Source organism: Cornus florida, unplaced genomic scaffold (assembly GCF_030987335.1).
Source record: "Cornus florida cultivar Cherokee Brave unplaced genomic scaffold, ASM3098733v1 CherokeeBrave_3.0.0_Hap2_Chr11, whole genome shotgun sequence".
NCBI lineage: Eukaryota > Viridiplantae > Streptophyta > Magnoliopsida > Cornales > Cornaceae > Cornus > Cornus florida.
The window spans coordinates 97,115,429-97,129,450 of record NW_026775581.1 but is presented as its reverse complement, the minus strand read 5'-3'; the positions used below and the strand labels follow the sequence as shown (position 1 = coordinate 97,129,450).

Genomic DNA, 14,022 nt, shown 5'->3' with positions numbered 1-14,022 from the left:
ATCATTCATCAGGTCATTCAAGCGCAACTCTCAGATCAACAGTGTATTGATCGGGTTTCGGAGTTAGCCTCCGGAGATGTTCCTTTTTATTCTATAGGGACTGATGGAGGATTGAGGTACAAGGGACGTTTAATTGTGCCTTCAGTTGATAATTTGAGAAATGTTGTGATGAGAGAGACACACACTTCTCAGTTCTCTGTACATCCAGGGGGAGACAAGATGTATCAGGACATGAAACGCCAGTTTTGGTGGGCCGGCATGAAAAGAGATATAGCTATCTTTGTCTCTAAATGTAGCACCTGTCAGATGATTAAGATTGATCATCAGAGACCGCCAGGATCGTTACAGCCACTTCCCATACCAGAGTGGAAATGGGAGAGTATTTCCATGGACTTCATAGAGGGATTACCTACTTCACAGCATAATCACAACTCTATTTGGGTCATTGTTGATAGATTGACCAAGTCCGCTCACTTTCTGCCTGTTCGTTCAAACTTTACGTCAGAACAGTATGCTAAGCTGTATATTGCAGAAATGGTGAAACTTCATGGAGTACCATTGTCCATCGTATCAGATAGAGATCCGAAGTTTATATCGGGATTTTGGAGGAGCTTTCAGCAGGCTTTGGGTACAGAACTATATCTTAGCACTGCTTATCATCCTCAAACAGATGGACAGACTGAGCGAGTTAATCAGATTTTAGAAGACATGTTGCGGGCATGTGTTCTTGATTTTAAGGGCAATTGGGAGGAATATTTGCCGCTTTCAGAGTTTGCGTATAACAATAGTTATCAGAAAACTATTGGTATGGCACCATTTGAGGCTTTGTACGGCAGACCGTGTAGGTCTCCTGTCTGTTGGCTTGGAGTTGGTGAGAACAGCTTTTTGGGTCCTGAATTTATTAAGGACACGTCAGAAAAGATCGTTATTATTAGGAATCGGATGCGTACAGCTCAAAGCAGACAGAAAAGTTATGCTGACCGTCGAACTCGTGCTTTGGAGTTTAAGGTTGGTGATCAGGTTTTGCTTAAGGTTTCTCCTATGAAGGGAGTAATGCGGTTTGGGTCAAAGGGTAAGTTATCGCCTCGTTTTGTGGGTCCTTTTATGATTACAGATCGGATTGGGGCAGTAGCTTATCGTCTGGCTCTACCAGATAATCTTCATAGGGTACATAATGTTTTTCATGTATCTATGCTGCGAAAATTTCTACGGGATGAAGATCGATACCAACACATTGATGTGGGTGAGATTGAGTTGCAACCCGATGCAACCTATTTGGAACAACCTTACTGTATTCTCGATCGTAGGAATCAGATACTGCGCACGAAGACTATTCCATTAGTACGTGTACAGTGGAGTCATCATAGTGCTACAGAGTCTACTTGGGAACGGGAAGATATTATCCGTGCCAAGTATCCAGAGCTCTTTAATACAGGTATGTAGTGAATTTCGGGGACGAAATTCCGTTATTAGGGGGGGAGAATGTAATACCCCGTAATTAATTAAAGAGTTTAGTGTATTTAAATTCAATTATGTGTGGATTCCTGTACCTATTATTGTGCATGCTTCATTGTTATATTAAGTTCATTTAATGGTGCATGTAAATTAATTGTGTATGTTAAAATAGTAAATTTATGTATTTAATTGTGCATGTATTATTATTTGTTTATTTTGTTTAATTAAGCAATATTAGTTAATTAGAATATTATATTTGTGTTATAAAGTATTATGATGATATAATATATTATTTTGTAATAACAATAATAATAATTATATTAGTTTAATAATAATAATAATAATATTATAATAATAATAATAATAAAAGTTTATTAATAATAATATTAGTAATAATAATAATAATAGTTATAATAAATCAATGTAATGATGGAAAATTAAATACTAGGATAGAATTTCATTTAGTATGGTAGAATGGTGGATCAAATATCTTGATTAAAGATAGCATTGTCTTAAAGCCATATAGGTAGGAATATGAGAAATGGGTGAGAAGTTATTATAAATTAGATATTTGTAATATTTATATTATATATTTTGTGTATAAATTAACTAGCTTGCCTTAGAAAAAAATAAAAGGGAGTTAGAAGCAAAGTATAAATTCTAGAGAGCTATTTTATAAGAGTGAAAGGAAAAGAGAAAGAGAAAGAAGCTTGGACCGGTGTAGGCAATTTTACCCGACTACGCGCAGACCGGCGGATTTATTTTAAATCCAAAAAGGCAAGTTATTATCTACTTTTCCCCTTTGAATTAATAAATTAATTGTTTAGCTTATTTTTATGCATAGAGCCAAGGTTTGGAGGTTAATAAATTATTAATTTTATTTTATTAAATTAATGGAATTTTAATTATATAGGATGGTATATATTTATTTAATGTCCTATGAAATTAATAATGGCTAAAAATAATTAAATAAGACTTTAGGGATTTTTCTAGAATTTTCTAGATTTTTCCGGGCATTTTCTGCAATTTCCGGCGACCTTCCGGCGAGTTTTCCGGTCGCCGGCAGTGGGGGAGACGACCGGAGTGATCCGGTGCAACGCGGCGCACCATAGAAGGGTGTACGCGCGCATCCTGGCCATTAGTGGAGTCTGATTGATCCGGTGCATCGCGGTCCATGATACCGCGGTACACCCGGATCTGTGGGCGTTGGATGGAGGGAAGATAGGGTGAGATGATCCGGTGTGGCGCGCATGTAGGAAGGATGATGCAGCCAACCAACCGGAGAACGCCACGTCAGCAGGAAGCCATCAACGCGCGCGTGGCAGCGCGTGCGCGCGCGTGGGACTCTCCAAACGCGCGTGGGAGCGCGTGTGAGCGCGTGGCTGACGCCAGACGCGCGTAGGAGAGTGGGAAAGCTTGGCGGCGCGTGTGGGGAGCTCTGGGAGGCGCGTGGGGGCGCGTGAAGGGCCTCTGCGGCTGCTGGAAAAGTCCAGAATACCCCTAGGGACTGTTTTGTCATTACCAGGACCTTCACTATACATTTTGGGGCCTCGGGTTGGCATTTTTGGAATTAACGGGACATTATATTATTATTTTATTTCTCGTTAATTATTATAATTGTCCGATTAATATTTCTAAATATTAATTGTATCAGTTAAAGTGCGAATCGCTAGTAAACATATGTAATTGATTTAACGACTATTAATGGTATTATTTTATTAAACTGTAATAACCATTAATGTTAAATTAATTAGTGCTTGGTTTTCTTCATATAAATAACCCATTATATATTATGGAATATTTATACTGTTAATCGTATATAAACCATGATTATTATGCTGTGTGCATTTCAGGGAATAAATGGACTGTTTATTATGTCGCATTTATATGGATGTGTTGCCATATAGAACCATGTGAGCTGACTAATAAGTTTAGACTCATTTATACCTTATGCATTCGTTGCGATAGACAGATGTGTGGCTGTCGGGGTATGTGGTTTAATATTATTGGCATGTGTTGCCTAATTGACATACTCGGTATATTTATTAATATTATTGGCATGTGTTGCCTAAATTGACATTCTCGGTACATTTATTAATATTGTTGGCATGTGTTGCCTAATTTATATGCTCAGTATATTCATCAGTACTTTGCGAGGTGTTATCACTGTGTAGTTCGTTATAGTCTGTGTTGTCAGTACCGTACACCATGTATAATAGCTGATTTCCCGGGTAGGGAAAGGCGACACTTGACCACCTAGTGTGAGTCTAAGTGATCACCGTCTATTCTGGTTGAGGTCATGTTATACATCGGATAGTTCCCGTAGGATGTATACAGATATAGCACTCATCCGATTCATAATGATTAATTTATTTGATTCTCTGATTTGGGTCATAGTAGAGAGGACTTGCTCGTGGGGTTGACCCACCATTGTTGTTATTTCAGGATACGGTCAGTATCCGTTTCAAGGCTGAGGTTAGCAGTGTGGGACCATCATCCGAACTCATCTACTCCTACGATCCAGTGCAGGGTAGAAGTTTTATGTAGTATTTCAGTTTCAGTTTTTATTTACTTTTGACGTTGAACTCTCAGGGTTATATTTAGGGATCCCTGACGTAGGATTTCCAAGTTGTAATGAAGTACTGTATTAAATAAAGGATGAATGGATGTTGTATTATTTAATGTTTCTTTCCTGTCTAAATTCTTTTATTTCCATCATTTTGTATTCCATGCTTGTATATTGCCAATTGTTTTTGATATCCCTCGTTTTTCGTGTATAAGCCTGATCAACTTATGCGTGGAAAATGTGGGGGTGTTACACCTGACATCCATGTCAATACAATTATTGAGTCAAGGAATGCTTGTTTTTTTGAGGATATATGTCCTTGTAAAAATCCTCTTAAAAGAAATCATGATATTACTAATAGCAATATACAAGAGAATATAGACCAAGAGTCTATAGATGATGAAAATAAGGAAGAACCTAGGCGTAGCAAAAGAGCTAGAACGTCTAAGTCATTTGGTCCTGATTTTCTGACATATATATTGGAGAATGAGCCACAAAGTTATAAGGAAGCTATGTCTTCTCCTGAAGCTCCTTTATGGAAAGAAGCCATAAATAGTGAAATTGAATCCATCATGCAAAATCATACTTGGGAGCTGGTGGATCTTCCTCCTGGTACTAAACCTTTAGGGTATAAGTGGATTTTCAAGAGGAAGATGAAGCTTGATGGTTCAATTGATAAATATAAAGCCCGACTTGTTGCTAAGGGATACAGGCAAAAGGAAGGCTTGGATTATTTTGATACATATTCACCAGTCATAAGAATAACATCTATTAGATTGTTATTAGCTATTGCAGCATTGCAAAATTTAGAAATACATCAAATGGATGTTAAGACAGCCTTCTTGAATGGTGAATTAGAGGAGGAAATCTATATGGAACAACCTGAAGGTTTTATAGTTCCAGGAAAAGAAAAGAAGGTGTGCAAGCTTGTAAAATCCTTATATGGATTGAAACAAGCACCTAAACAATGGCATGAAAAATTTGACAAAGTGATGTTGTCAAATGGTTTTAAAATTAATGAGTGTGATAAATGTGTTTATGTGAAAAACACTCAAAATGGATATGTCATTGTGTGCCTATATGTGGATGATATGCTAATAATGGGTAGTAATAATGTTATAGTCAAAACTACTAAAAAGATGTTGACCAAAAATTTTGATATGAAAGATTTAGGTATAGCTGATGTCATACTAGGAATCAAGATTTCTAGAACATCAGATGGTCTAGTATTATCTCAATCTCACTACATTGAGAAAATATTAGAAAAGTTTAATAAGGAAGATAGTAGTCTTGTAAAGACTCCTGTTGATGTAAATCTTCATATATTGAAAAATACGGGTCCTGGCATATCACAACTTGAGTATTCTCGCATTATAGGAAGCTTAATATATTTGATGAATTGCACACGACCAGACATAGCATACTCAGTTAATAAATTGAGTAGATATACAAGTAACCCAGGAAAGAACCATTAGACTCCAATAATCAGGGTTCTAAGGTATTTAAGATATACCATAAGTTATGAATTACATTATTCTAGATATCCAGCAGTACTTGAAGGATACAGTGATGCTAATTGGATATCAGATATAAAGGATTCTAAATCCACAAGTGGCTATGTCTTTACTATTGGAGGAGGTGCCATATCTTGGAAATTTTCAAAACAAACTTGTATTGCCAGATCCACTATGAAATCTGAATTTATTGCTTTAGATAAAGCTGGTGAAGAAGCTGAGTGGCTTCGTAATTTCTTAGAAGATATTCCAAATTGGCCTAAACCTGTGCCCGCTATATGTATACATTGCGATAGTCAATCAGCAATTGGAAGGGCACAAAGTAATATGTATAACGGTAAGTCTCGACATATACGTCGACGACATAATACCGTTAGACAATTGCTCTCAAGTGGGATAATCTCAATAGATTATATCAGGTCAAAAGATAATTTAGCGGATCCGTTTACAAATGGTTTGACAAGAGAGCAAGTGTATAGTTCATCGAGGGGAATGGGATTAAAGCCGAGAGCTAACGAGTCATCTTAATGGAAACCCAACCTAGTTGACTGGAGATCCCAAGATCTAGGTTCAAAGGGACAACATAAATTCTGAATGGCTCACCAGAAGCACTGGGAAGAATTAATCTTCTACCCATTTCTATGATGAGACAGTGCTACTTACAGCGATGAGTAGGATAAGCTATGCTTTTAATGACTCTTATATCTTGAAAATTCAAGTGGGGTATAGTAGAATACTCTTAATAAGAAGTCACCTATATGAGTGTGAAGTGGGGCCGCTTCTATGAGAACTTCTAAGGCTAAGTTTTCTAGAGCGCTCATGAAATACCAGGAGTTGTTCAGGGCCATATGAACACAACCGTAAAAACCGACTTTGTGCGGGAAGGAATTGTGTGTTTGCTATTATCTTGGTTTACATCAACGGCTGAACAGTTCAAGACATCATGTTTACTGGTTAGCCAGTAAATCCGATAGTAATACACTAGGGAAGATTCAAGGCCAAAAACTACCTATCCCGATGCAGTTACTTTCTAATAGTACTCTCTCTAGTGTCTGTATCTTTTTTATTTGCAATTGACGCTACTTTCCATTCATGTGGGGGATTGTTGGAAATGGGGTATACAAAACAAAAACTTTGGATGAAATTTGGAATAGATTCCACTAAGAATTTTTTGCGGATCTATAGACCAGCGCGTTACCCTCCGCAAGGAGATGAACGTGATATATTTACTTTCTCAAATCCGTTTCTGGGTGAATGAAAAATTAGATCCAAAGTGAGGTGTTTGAAAAGCCTAAATGGAAAAAATGTTGAAACCAATTGAAGTTTAAACAAGTTTAGTTTTTCTAAAGGGTTACACCTTTTAAATTAAAAAAATCACTTTTTAGTTTTTTCAAAGGGTTACACCTTTTTCCGAACCATCATAACCCATGGTTGCACCCACCCGAAAAGGCACCTTACTATCTATAAATACCCCCCTTTGGATCATTTGCAAATCACACCAAATTTAGAGAATTCTTCACTTCTTCTGAATTTTCTTCTTCTTCCTTCTCCCTTTAGTCTGTGGGTTTGAGCCTTAGTATTTGGGTTCGAGCCTTAGTCAGTCACTCCGAGTCCGAGTTCGAGTCAGAGAGTATTACACCGAGTGGGTTCGCCTATTCCTTTGGTTTGCAGTGCTGCTACCGAAGGAAGACAAGTCGTTGTATCCTGGAAGATAGATGCCACTGAGTCCGTAAGCACCATAACGGGGCGAATCTGTCTTAAGGACATAGAATCAAATTCTAGCCTCGACTTTTAATCAGGTTCCTTTATTTATAATTTTTTATTTTATTTTATTAAACTATATATTATAAGTAATTATATATATAGATTATTATTTTATAATATTTATATATATAAGCATTATATTATTTTATATTTACAGATAATATTTAAATAAATAATACTATAGTATTTGGTATACTTAGACCATATTTTGGATAACATCTATGACCGTTTGTTTTACTTCAGTTAACAGTGTTACTGTTAAAATCGTCAACATTAGGTTTATTCTTCAAAGGTAGTTCAAGAAGTTGGAAGCAATCAGATTGCAATGTAACATTTTAATTCTCAGTATCACGGGAAACTATTATTATTAATAATTATTTTTTTGATGTATTATTGATAAAAAAAACTTTGGAAGCTATAAAAAAAACCTAAATTGAGTTACCATTTTGAACGACACTTCAGGTTTTTTTTTTTTTCTCTGAATGTTTGCACGGAAGAATGTCCAGATTGGCAGGTTTTGTTACTTGCTGAAAATGTGCTTTGATTTCAACCATAATTTTAAGAGCATGTTAGATGACATATTCTTAGTTTATTAGCTTATGAAAAAGTTCAACATAACCTCCAATGTTTGTTAATTATAAAAAGAATGTCCCATTTGCTGAAACAATAACTAAAAGCTTCGCGAGCCTCCGAGGTGGGGAATGAACATAGAACATCCAACAAGGGCAACTATTTGGCTCTCTTTGGAGTTGAAAATTTTGGTTCCAAATGAGTTTACTGCATCTACTCATGTATATAATGTGCATAGGTTAGATTCATTTTATTCACATAAAAATCAAAGATATTGAAGAATTGCACAGCTAAAAGTAACAGATATTGAAGAATTGGATTCTTCAAAACTACAATGTAGAACTCAACAATTTTCTGCTGAAGGCATTTCCGAAAATGAGCATGAATGACAGGATGGCAGGAGAGAAAAGCAGCTTCCTCACATTGGACTTTGTCAGTGTTTCCAGCACATTCTTTTCATGTTTTAAAGAGTACAACCTAACAAGCCAAAGTAAACATGTTCTCAACATTTAACCAAAAAAAAAAAGTTCTAAACTATTCCTTGGACGATTTGTTGATCAGTGACTTGTGGATGTGAGGGATAACCCCTCCGCCAGCTATGGTTCCTTTGATTAAGGTGTCAAGTTCTTCATCCCCTCGGATTGCAAGCTGCAAATGCCTTGGTGTTATGCGCTTTACCTTCAGATCCTTGCTAGCATTCCCTGCCAACTCCAGCACTTCTGCAGTAAGATACTCCAATATAGCTGCTGTATAAACAGCAGCAGTAGCTCCAACCCTCCCATTAGCAGAAACCCTTGTTTTCAGTATACGATGAACTCGACCCACGGGGAACTGCAGTGGATTTCAGACAAAATGGGTTTCAAATACAGGACTACTATGTCATTCAGTTCACAAGAAACACAAACCACTATGTTCTGTTGGTTTGAGTATAGAACATCACAAAAGAAAAATTCCTAGACTTCAATCCCTTAAAAACATGCGTTACATTGCAGACTGTTTTCTACACTCACTTGTAAAATTGACCTCATAAAAGACCACAACTGTTATCGAGACAAATAAGTTAGTTGCATATTTCAATTTCCAGGTTTCTTCATTAGACATCATGTGGTGAATATCTTGACCTTCTTGCCACTATGGGTTTTTATTGGCCAAGTATTTTGAAAACATGTATCCAATTTGACCATAATAGAATAGCACTATACCAAACTACCATGCAAAATTTTCCTAGATATTCTCGACATCTCTATTGTTTGCTTTCTTCAGCATAAATATTCCATCCCCTCTGTCTCTCTCTTGGGATGATCTAAAACTATCAAATCCATAGTTTTTTTTTTTTTTTTTGATAAGTATAAAGTGACCGGGTAAATTAATCTATCAAATCCATAGTTTTCTAAAGGAAGGAAGACATGTTAAATTAATGCCTGGGTAAGAAAAGACCAACATTAATGTGAATCTACATTGTAGAAAAGCCATAAGAGTATGGTTTAACTGAAGTTTATCACCCAAGATAGAGCAATTGGCAAAACAGGGTTTATGCATGGGACCAAATAGTTGGAGCAAGACTTATTACGAGTCAAGTTAAATTTAGTGTCTAAAGCTGATATACGTCAACTGTTGTATATCCTATTCAGATCTCATAAGCAGGGCAAAATAGTAATTAGATCTAAATTCCACATGTACTAAAGTAGTCAACAACTCACACACACATGTGAGTTGTTCCTTGGTTGGTACTCACACACACATGCCTCCACTGAGGCTTGAAACCCTGAGCTCCTTTGGGAAGTAGAGGCCTGGTACCGCTAGGCCACTGACCTGTTAGTCTAACAACTCAAATTTAGTAATCTCAAAACAAGGAATTTGATGCTCAAACTCCATTATTATGCTCAAATTCCACATGTATTGAAGTAGTTAACAACTCAAATTTATTCCTTGGTTGGTACTCACACACACATGCCTCCACTGAGGCTTGAACCCCTGAACTCCCTTTGGGAAGTAGGGGCCTGGTACCGCTAGGCCACTGGCGTGTTAGTCTAACAACTCAAATTTAGTAATCTCAAAACAACGAATTTGATGCTCAAACTGCACTATTATCTATACCCCATTTCTATTTCTGCTCTCACAGCTTCTCATTCTACTACTATCTATTCTTCCTTGAAACAAAAACAACTAACGTCCTCAACTCATTATATAACCATCCTAACCTGTCCATTAATTACTCAACAATGTCAATGTGAGTGTATTACAAGTCCCCGTCTTCTGAGTGATATCTCCACTCTTATGTTCACGGTTCGGACATGTAAAATTAGTGAAATTCTGGACTGCCCATTTTTCACTCCATAGCAATTCTTTTCACTGGAGACATCTTGGCCAATGAGCCAGCTCTAGCTGTTCATGCTGCTATTTAAAATATGGTGTAAATACAACTTCTTGTTCTAGGGACATCTGGTCCAAAGGATGATAAACCCGGTAGATAATCCTGGCAAGGATCCCTTTGGTTTACAGGAAGATGGAAAATGTGTTGCACTGTCTAGTACACATCCTCGTGATTGGAAAATTTGTCAAGCTAAAATAGAAAATTTATCATAACATGAGGTGAATAATGACAATATATAAAGTATTTCCTAAAGACAGATAAACCAAAAAATTATAGGCAAAAAAGGCTACTTCAACTTCATTCCATATAAATGTAAAGTTGTTAACCAGCACTTCTGATCTTAAGGTCATGACCCAACGCCGCTCTCAGAGATAACCTCCCCATAAACGAAGTAAAGGTGAATCCTCTTAAGAAAAACAAGAAAATAAAATGGTGTTGAATTTTATATTCATGTTGCTTTCATTTCTGAAAATTAAAAATTACCTTAACTAAACAAAAACGTTGTTAGAGGAAGGACAAAAAACAAAAGTTGCAGAGCATAATCAACCTTATACGTTATGTCAGTATTATTTCAGGGAAAAAAGAACTTCAATCAAGCCACATAGATGTGAGATGCTCAACTAACTAGAGGGTTCGGTTGTCTCTGACCCTGACTTTTAAGAAACAAGGATTCATGATTTTATTTGAGCTAGGTTCTTCTTAGCTTTCTTTCTCTTCCCTCAACAACCTTTTAACTCTTCCAGTGAATCTCCTACAAGAACCTTATAATGCTAACAATCCATTTCTCTTTTCTTACATGTAACTATATATACACACAAGCACAAAAATTTGATTGTTAGCAATAAGACTTGAACCCTTAACCCACACCTCCCTTCTAGACATCATGTCAACACTTCTTATGTGATGTAACAGTATACCTTCATTTCACTCCTCTTTTTACCATTGAAATTGATTTCTCAACATGAGTGGGTGGACTTCCAATAGAATATTAGCAAGTTCATCAACATAATACATTTTCGACAACTTCCATGAGAGCCACCATGAAGTTCCAAGATTGATGGTGATTCCCTAGTTGCCTTGCCAATGACAATTGTTCTAATAATATTACTGAACCAGCCAAAATGAATAGAAAATATAAGTCTAGGACAAGACAATACAGTGATTCATGCATCAATCAATTCTCGTCCTTGAGGTCAGATCAAAATTAGTTCTTGAGGCATTTAGAATCTCTTTCTTTTTTTCTTTCTTTCGATAAGTAAGGCATTTAGAATTTCCAATTGCTCTCTTTTCTTATTTTACCATAAAAATAATAATAATTTTCAGTAAACGAATCTTAGGTAAGGTGGAATATAGTATTTTAAAGTACATCAAGCTTCAGTAGTAGAGGAAATGTAAAAATTGAGGAGAAAAAAAGAAGAGAGAGAGAATAAAAATAAATACTGGGCCATAACTGATCAAGAGAGAGGAAAGCAACGCTTAGGAGATGAACGAGAAAAATTAAAAAGTCACTCACAACTTACCAGGAAAATAAAAACTAAATAAGAAGCTTAATAGCTTAGATGTGAATAAAGAATACAGAATTCCTTGTTGATTTCTTCGAATCAATATTTCAAGAAAAGGATGTAAAGCTCAGCTCTACGACACATTTGAGTAATATATTTTCATATATATATCAAAAGACGCAACCTAAACTATCCTATGAAGGAGAAATTGGGCCCTGCAAGCATAAATCACACAAGCACAAAAGTAAAATAAAATAAAATAACTAAAGAGACGAAATGTCGGTCATTTCAAACAATGGAGTCAGTGGAATCCTAAAAATATATGCTGACTTCTTGGCAAGGGCGTGGGCTATGGGGCAATCGCAATAGTGCCCTTAATAATCATCCCAACATTGCCATGTTGACCATAGCAACGGATAAAGATAAGCTTAGAGCTCAAGAAGTAAGTCAAAATAAAATTCATTATTTTCATCCTCAATTGGAAATGTCTTGTGATGTCTACTCATACTAACTATGTAGTTGTTAATAATCATCTACTCTAAAAGCTTAAGCTATTAGAGAGGGTGTAGCTTTAATATTTAAATCCTCTAGCACGCCCCTTTACATGTGGCTTTCTTTTGGTGCAACACGTGTTTTTAATTTTAATTATTAGGGTGACAATGAGGTTTGAACTTGAGACATTCGGCTCTGATATCATGTTAACAATTATCTACTATAGAAACTTAAACTATTAGAGAGGGTGTAACTTTAATATTTAAATCCTCTAACAGTAGCGAACTGAAGAGGTCATTTATAAATATAGGACCCATCATTGGGTAATAGGGGGTGGGTTGGTACGGACCTAAACTTCCACTTTATTAGCATGAAATGATTTCTGCCGAACTTGAATACATTTCATATTTGACTGTCCAACTCCCTACAATTATGCCAAGGAATAGCCTAGCTCTATGTACCAAAGTCATCCAACCTGACTGAAGGCAATCACAATTTACTATCAACATCATCACTCTTCTGAGGCTTGTATTGTCAGCAACTACTTGAATGCAGCTGTGCTTTCGATTAAATCAACTTTGAGGCAACCACTATGAAGCAAACCTTGTAAGTTGTGACTACTTTCATTGACCTCACAGTAACAGTTGGAAAGACTCGAAAGAGATATATAGGTAGACTTGTCTACCTTTCTATGAATAACTTTTGATTAATTATCAAGTAAGGTGCACTATAGTCTTAAAATCTTTATTTTCTTTACTTTGACATTGGTACTTTAATTTTTTCTACATTGTCTGTAACCTTCAAATGTACCCGTACACATTATTTAAACATTCACATGCTTACTTAAGTGATATGGCGGTCAAGGTCTCGACACATAAAGCCACTTTATTATGATGGTTGCTAAGTCTATTCTTCTCTCTTTATAATATCTTCTCTCGTGAATGATTGTGATCAGAGATTTTCCCAATATCATCAATTGATTATTCCGTACTTATGGAGGTCGCACTGCTTTCTTGGTAAAATATAACCTCATTTTTACTGTTTCCATTGCCCATCTGAAATTAACCATACTGCCTCACATTTCCTTCCACAAACAGTTTAAAAGGCCACAATCATGTAAATTTCCAGAATTATGATTCTGCATGATCCTTTGATTTGGGTGTAATTGGTTTGATTTACTTAAGTAACATAGATAATTAAAAGTAACCCATTTGGTACCACATTGCTTATGGTTTTTTTATTACATTTTTTTGTCTTCGTTCATAATTGTATTGTCTTTGTGACCTGTTTTGGTAGCGTCCAAGACTTGTGATTACATAAAGTTATTTAATGGAATGATTTTGCCTATTACCTTTGCTTTAATTCAAAATTAGTAAACCAATTCATACACATATAACAGCTACCAATTAGTAAACCAATTAAAAGAAAAGGTATTCTAACTATCCCATCCGCAAAATCGTGAGTTTTTTATGAAAATGGGAAATTCATACACATATATATATATAGAGAGAGAGAGAGAGAGCATATTTGTTATATGCTTTAGAGATAGAACCTGGAGACCAGCGCGAGAAGAGCGAGAGACCGGCTTCTTCTTGTCTTTGTCCTTGCTTGCGGCAGAGGAGGACTTGCCCGTTATAAGACCTTTCGCTCCTTTGCCCGACATTTTCCCGCCAAAAAAGGAAATCTAGGGTTTTCGCCGGTTGATGTCAACGGTCTGTCGGTCGGAAAAATCAATAGCGGGGGTAGAGAGAGGGGAGAGACCCGTACTTCGTAAAAGTGATTCGA

The 14,022-nt window shown here is 36.3% G+C and overlaps 1 protein-coding gene across 1 annotated transcript; it reads right to left on the bottom strand.

Moving 5' to 3' along the window:
- Window positions 1-8,268: 8,268 nt before the first annotated feature.
- LOC132287126 (probable histone H2A variant 3) lies at window positions 8,269-14,022 on the bottom strand. The gene is made up of 2 exons (XM_059789633.1): window positions 13,790-14,022; window positions 8,269-8,700 (listed from the first exon to the last, which is right to left on the bottom strand). The coding sequence occupies exons 1-2, from the start codon at window positions 13,898-13,900 to the stop codon at window positions 8,404-8,406; spliced, it is 408 nt and encodes a 135-aa protein (XP_059645616.1). The 5' UTR covers window positions 13,901-14,022; the 3' UTR covers window positions 8,269-8,403.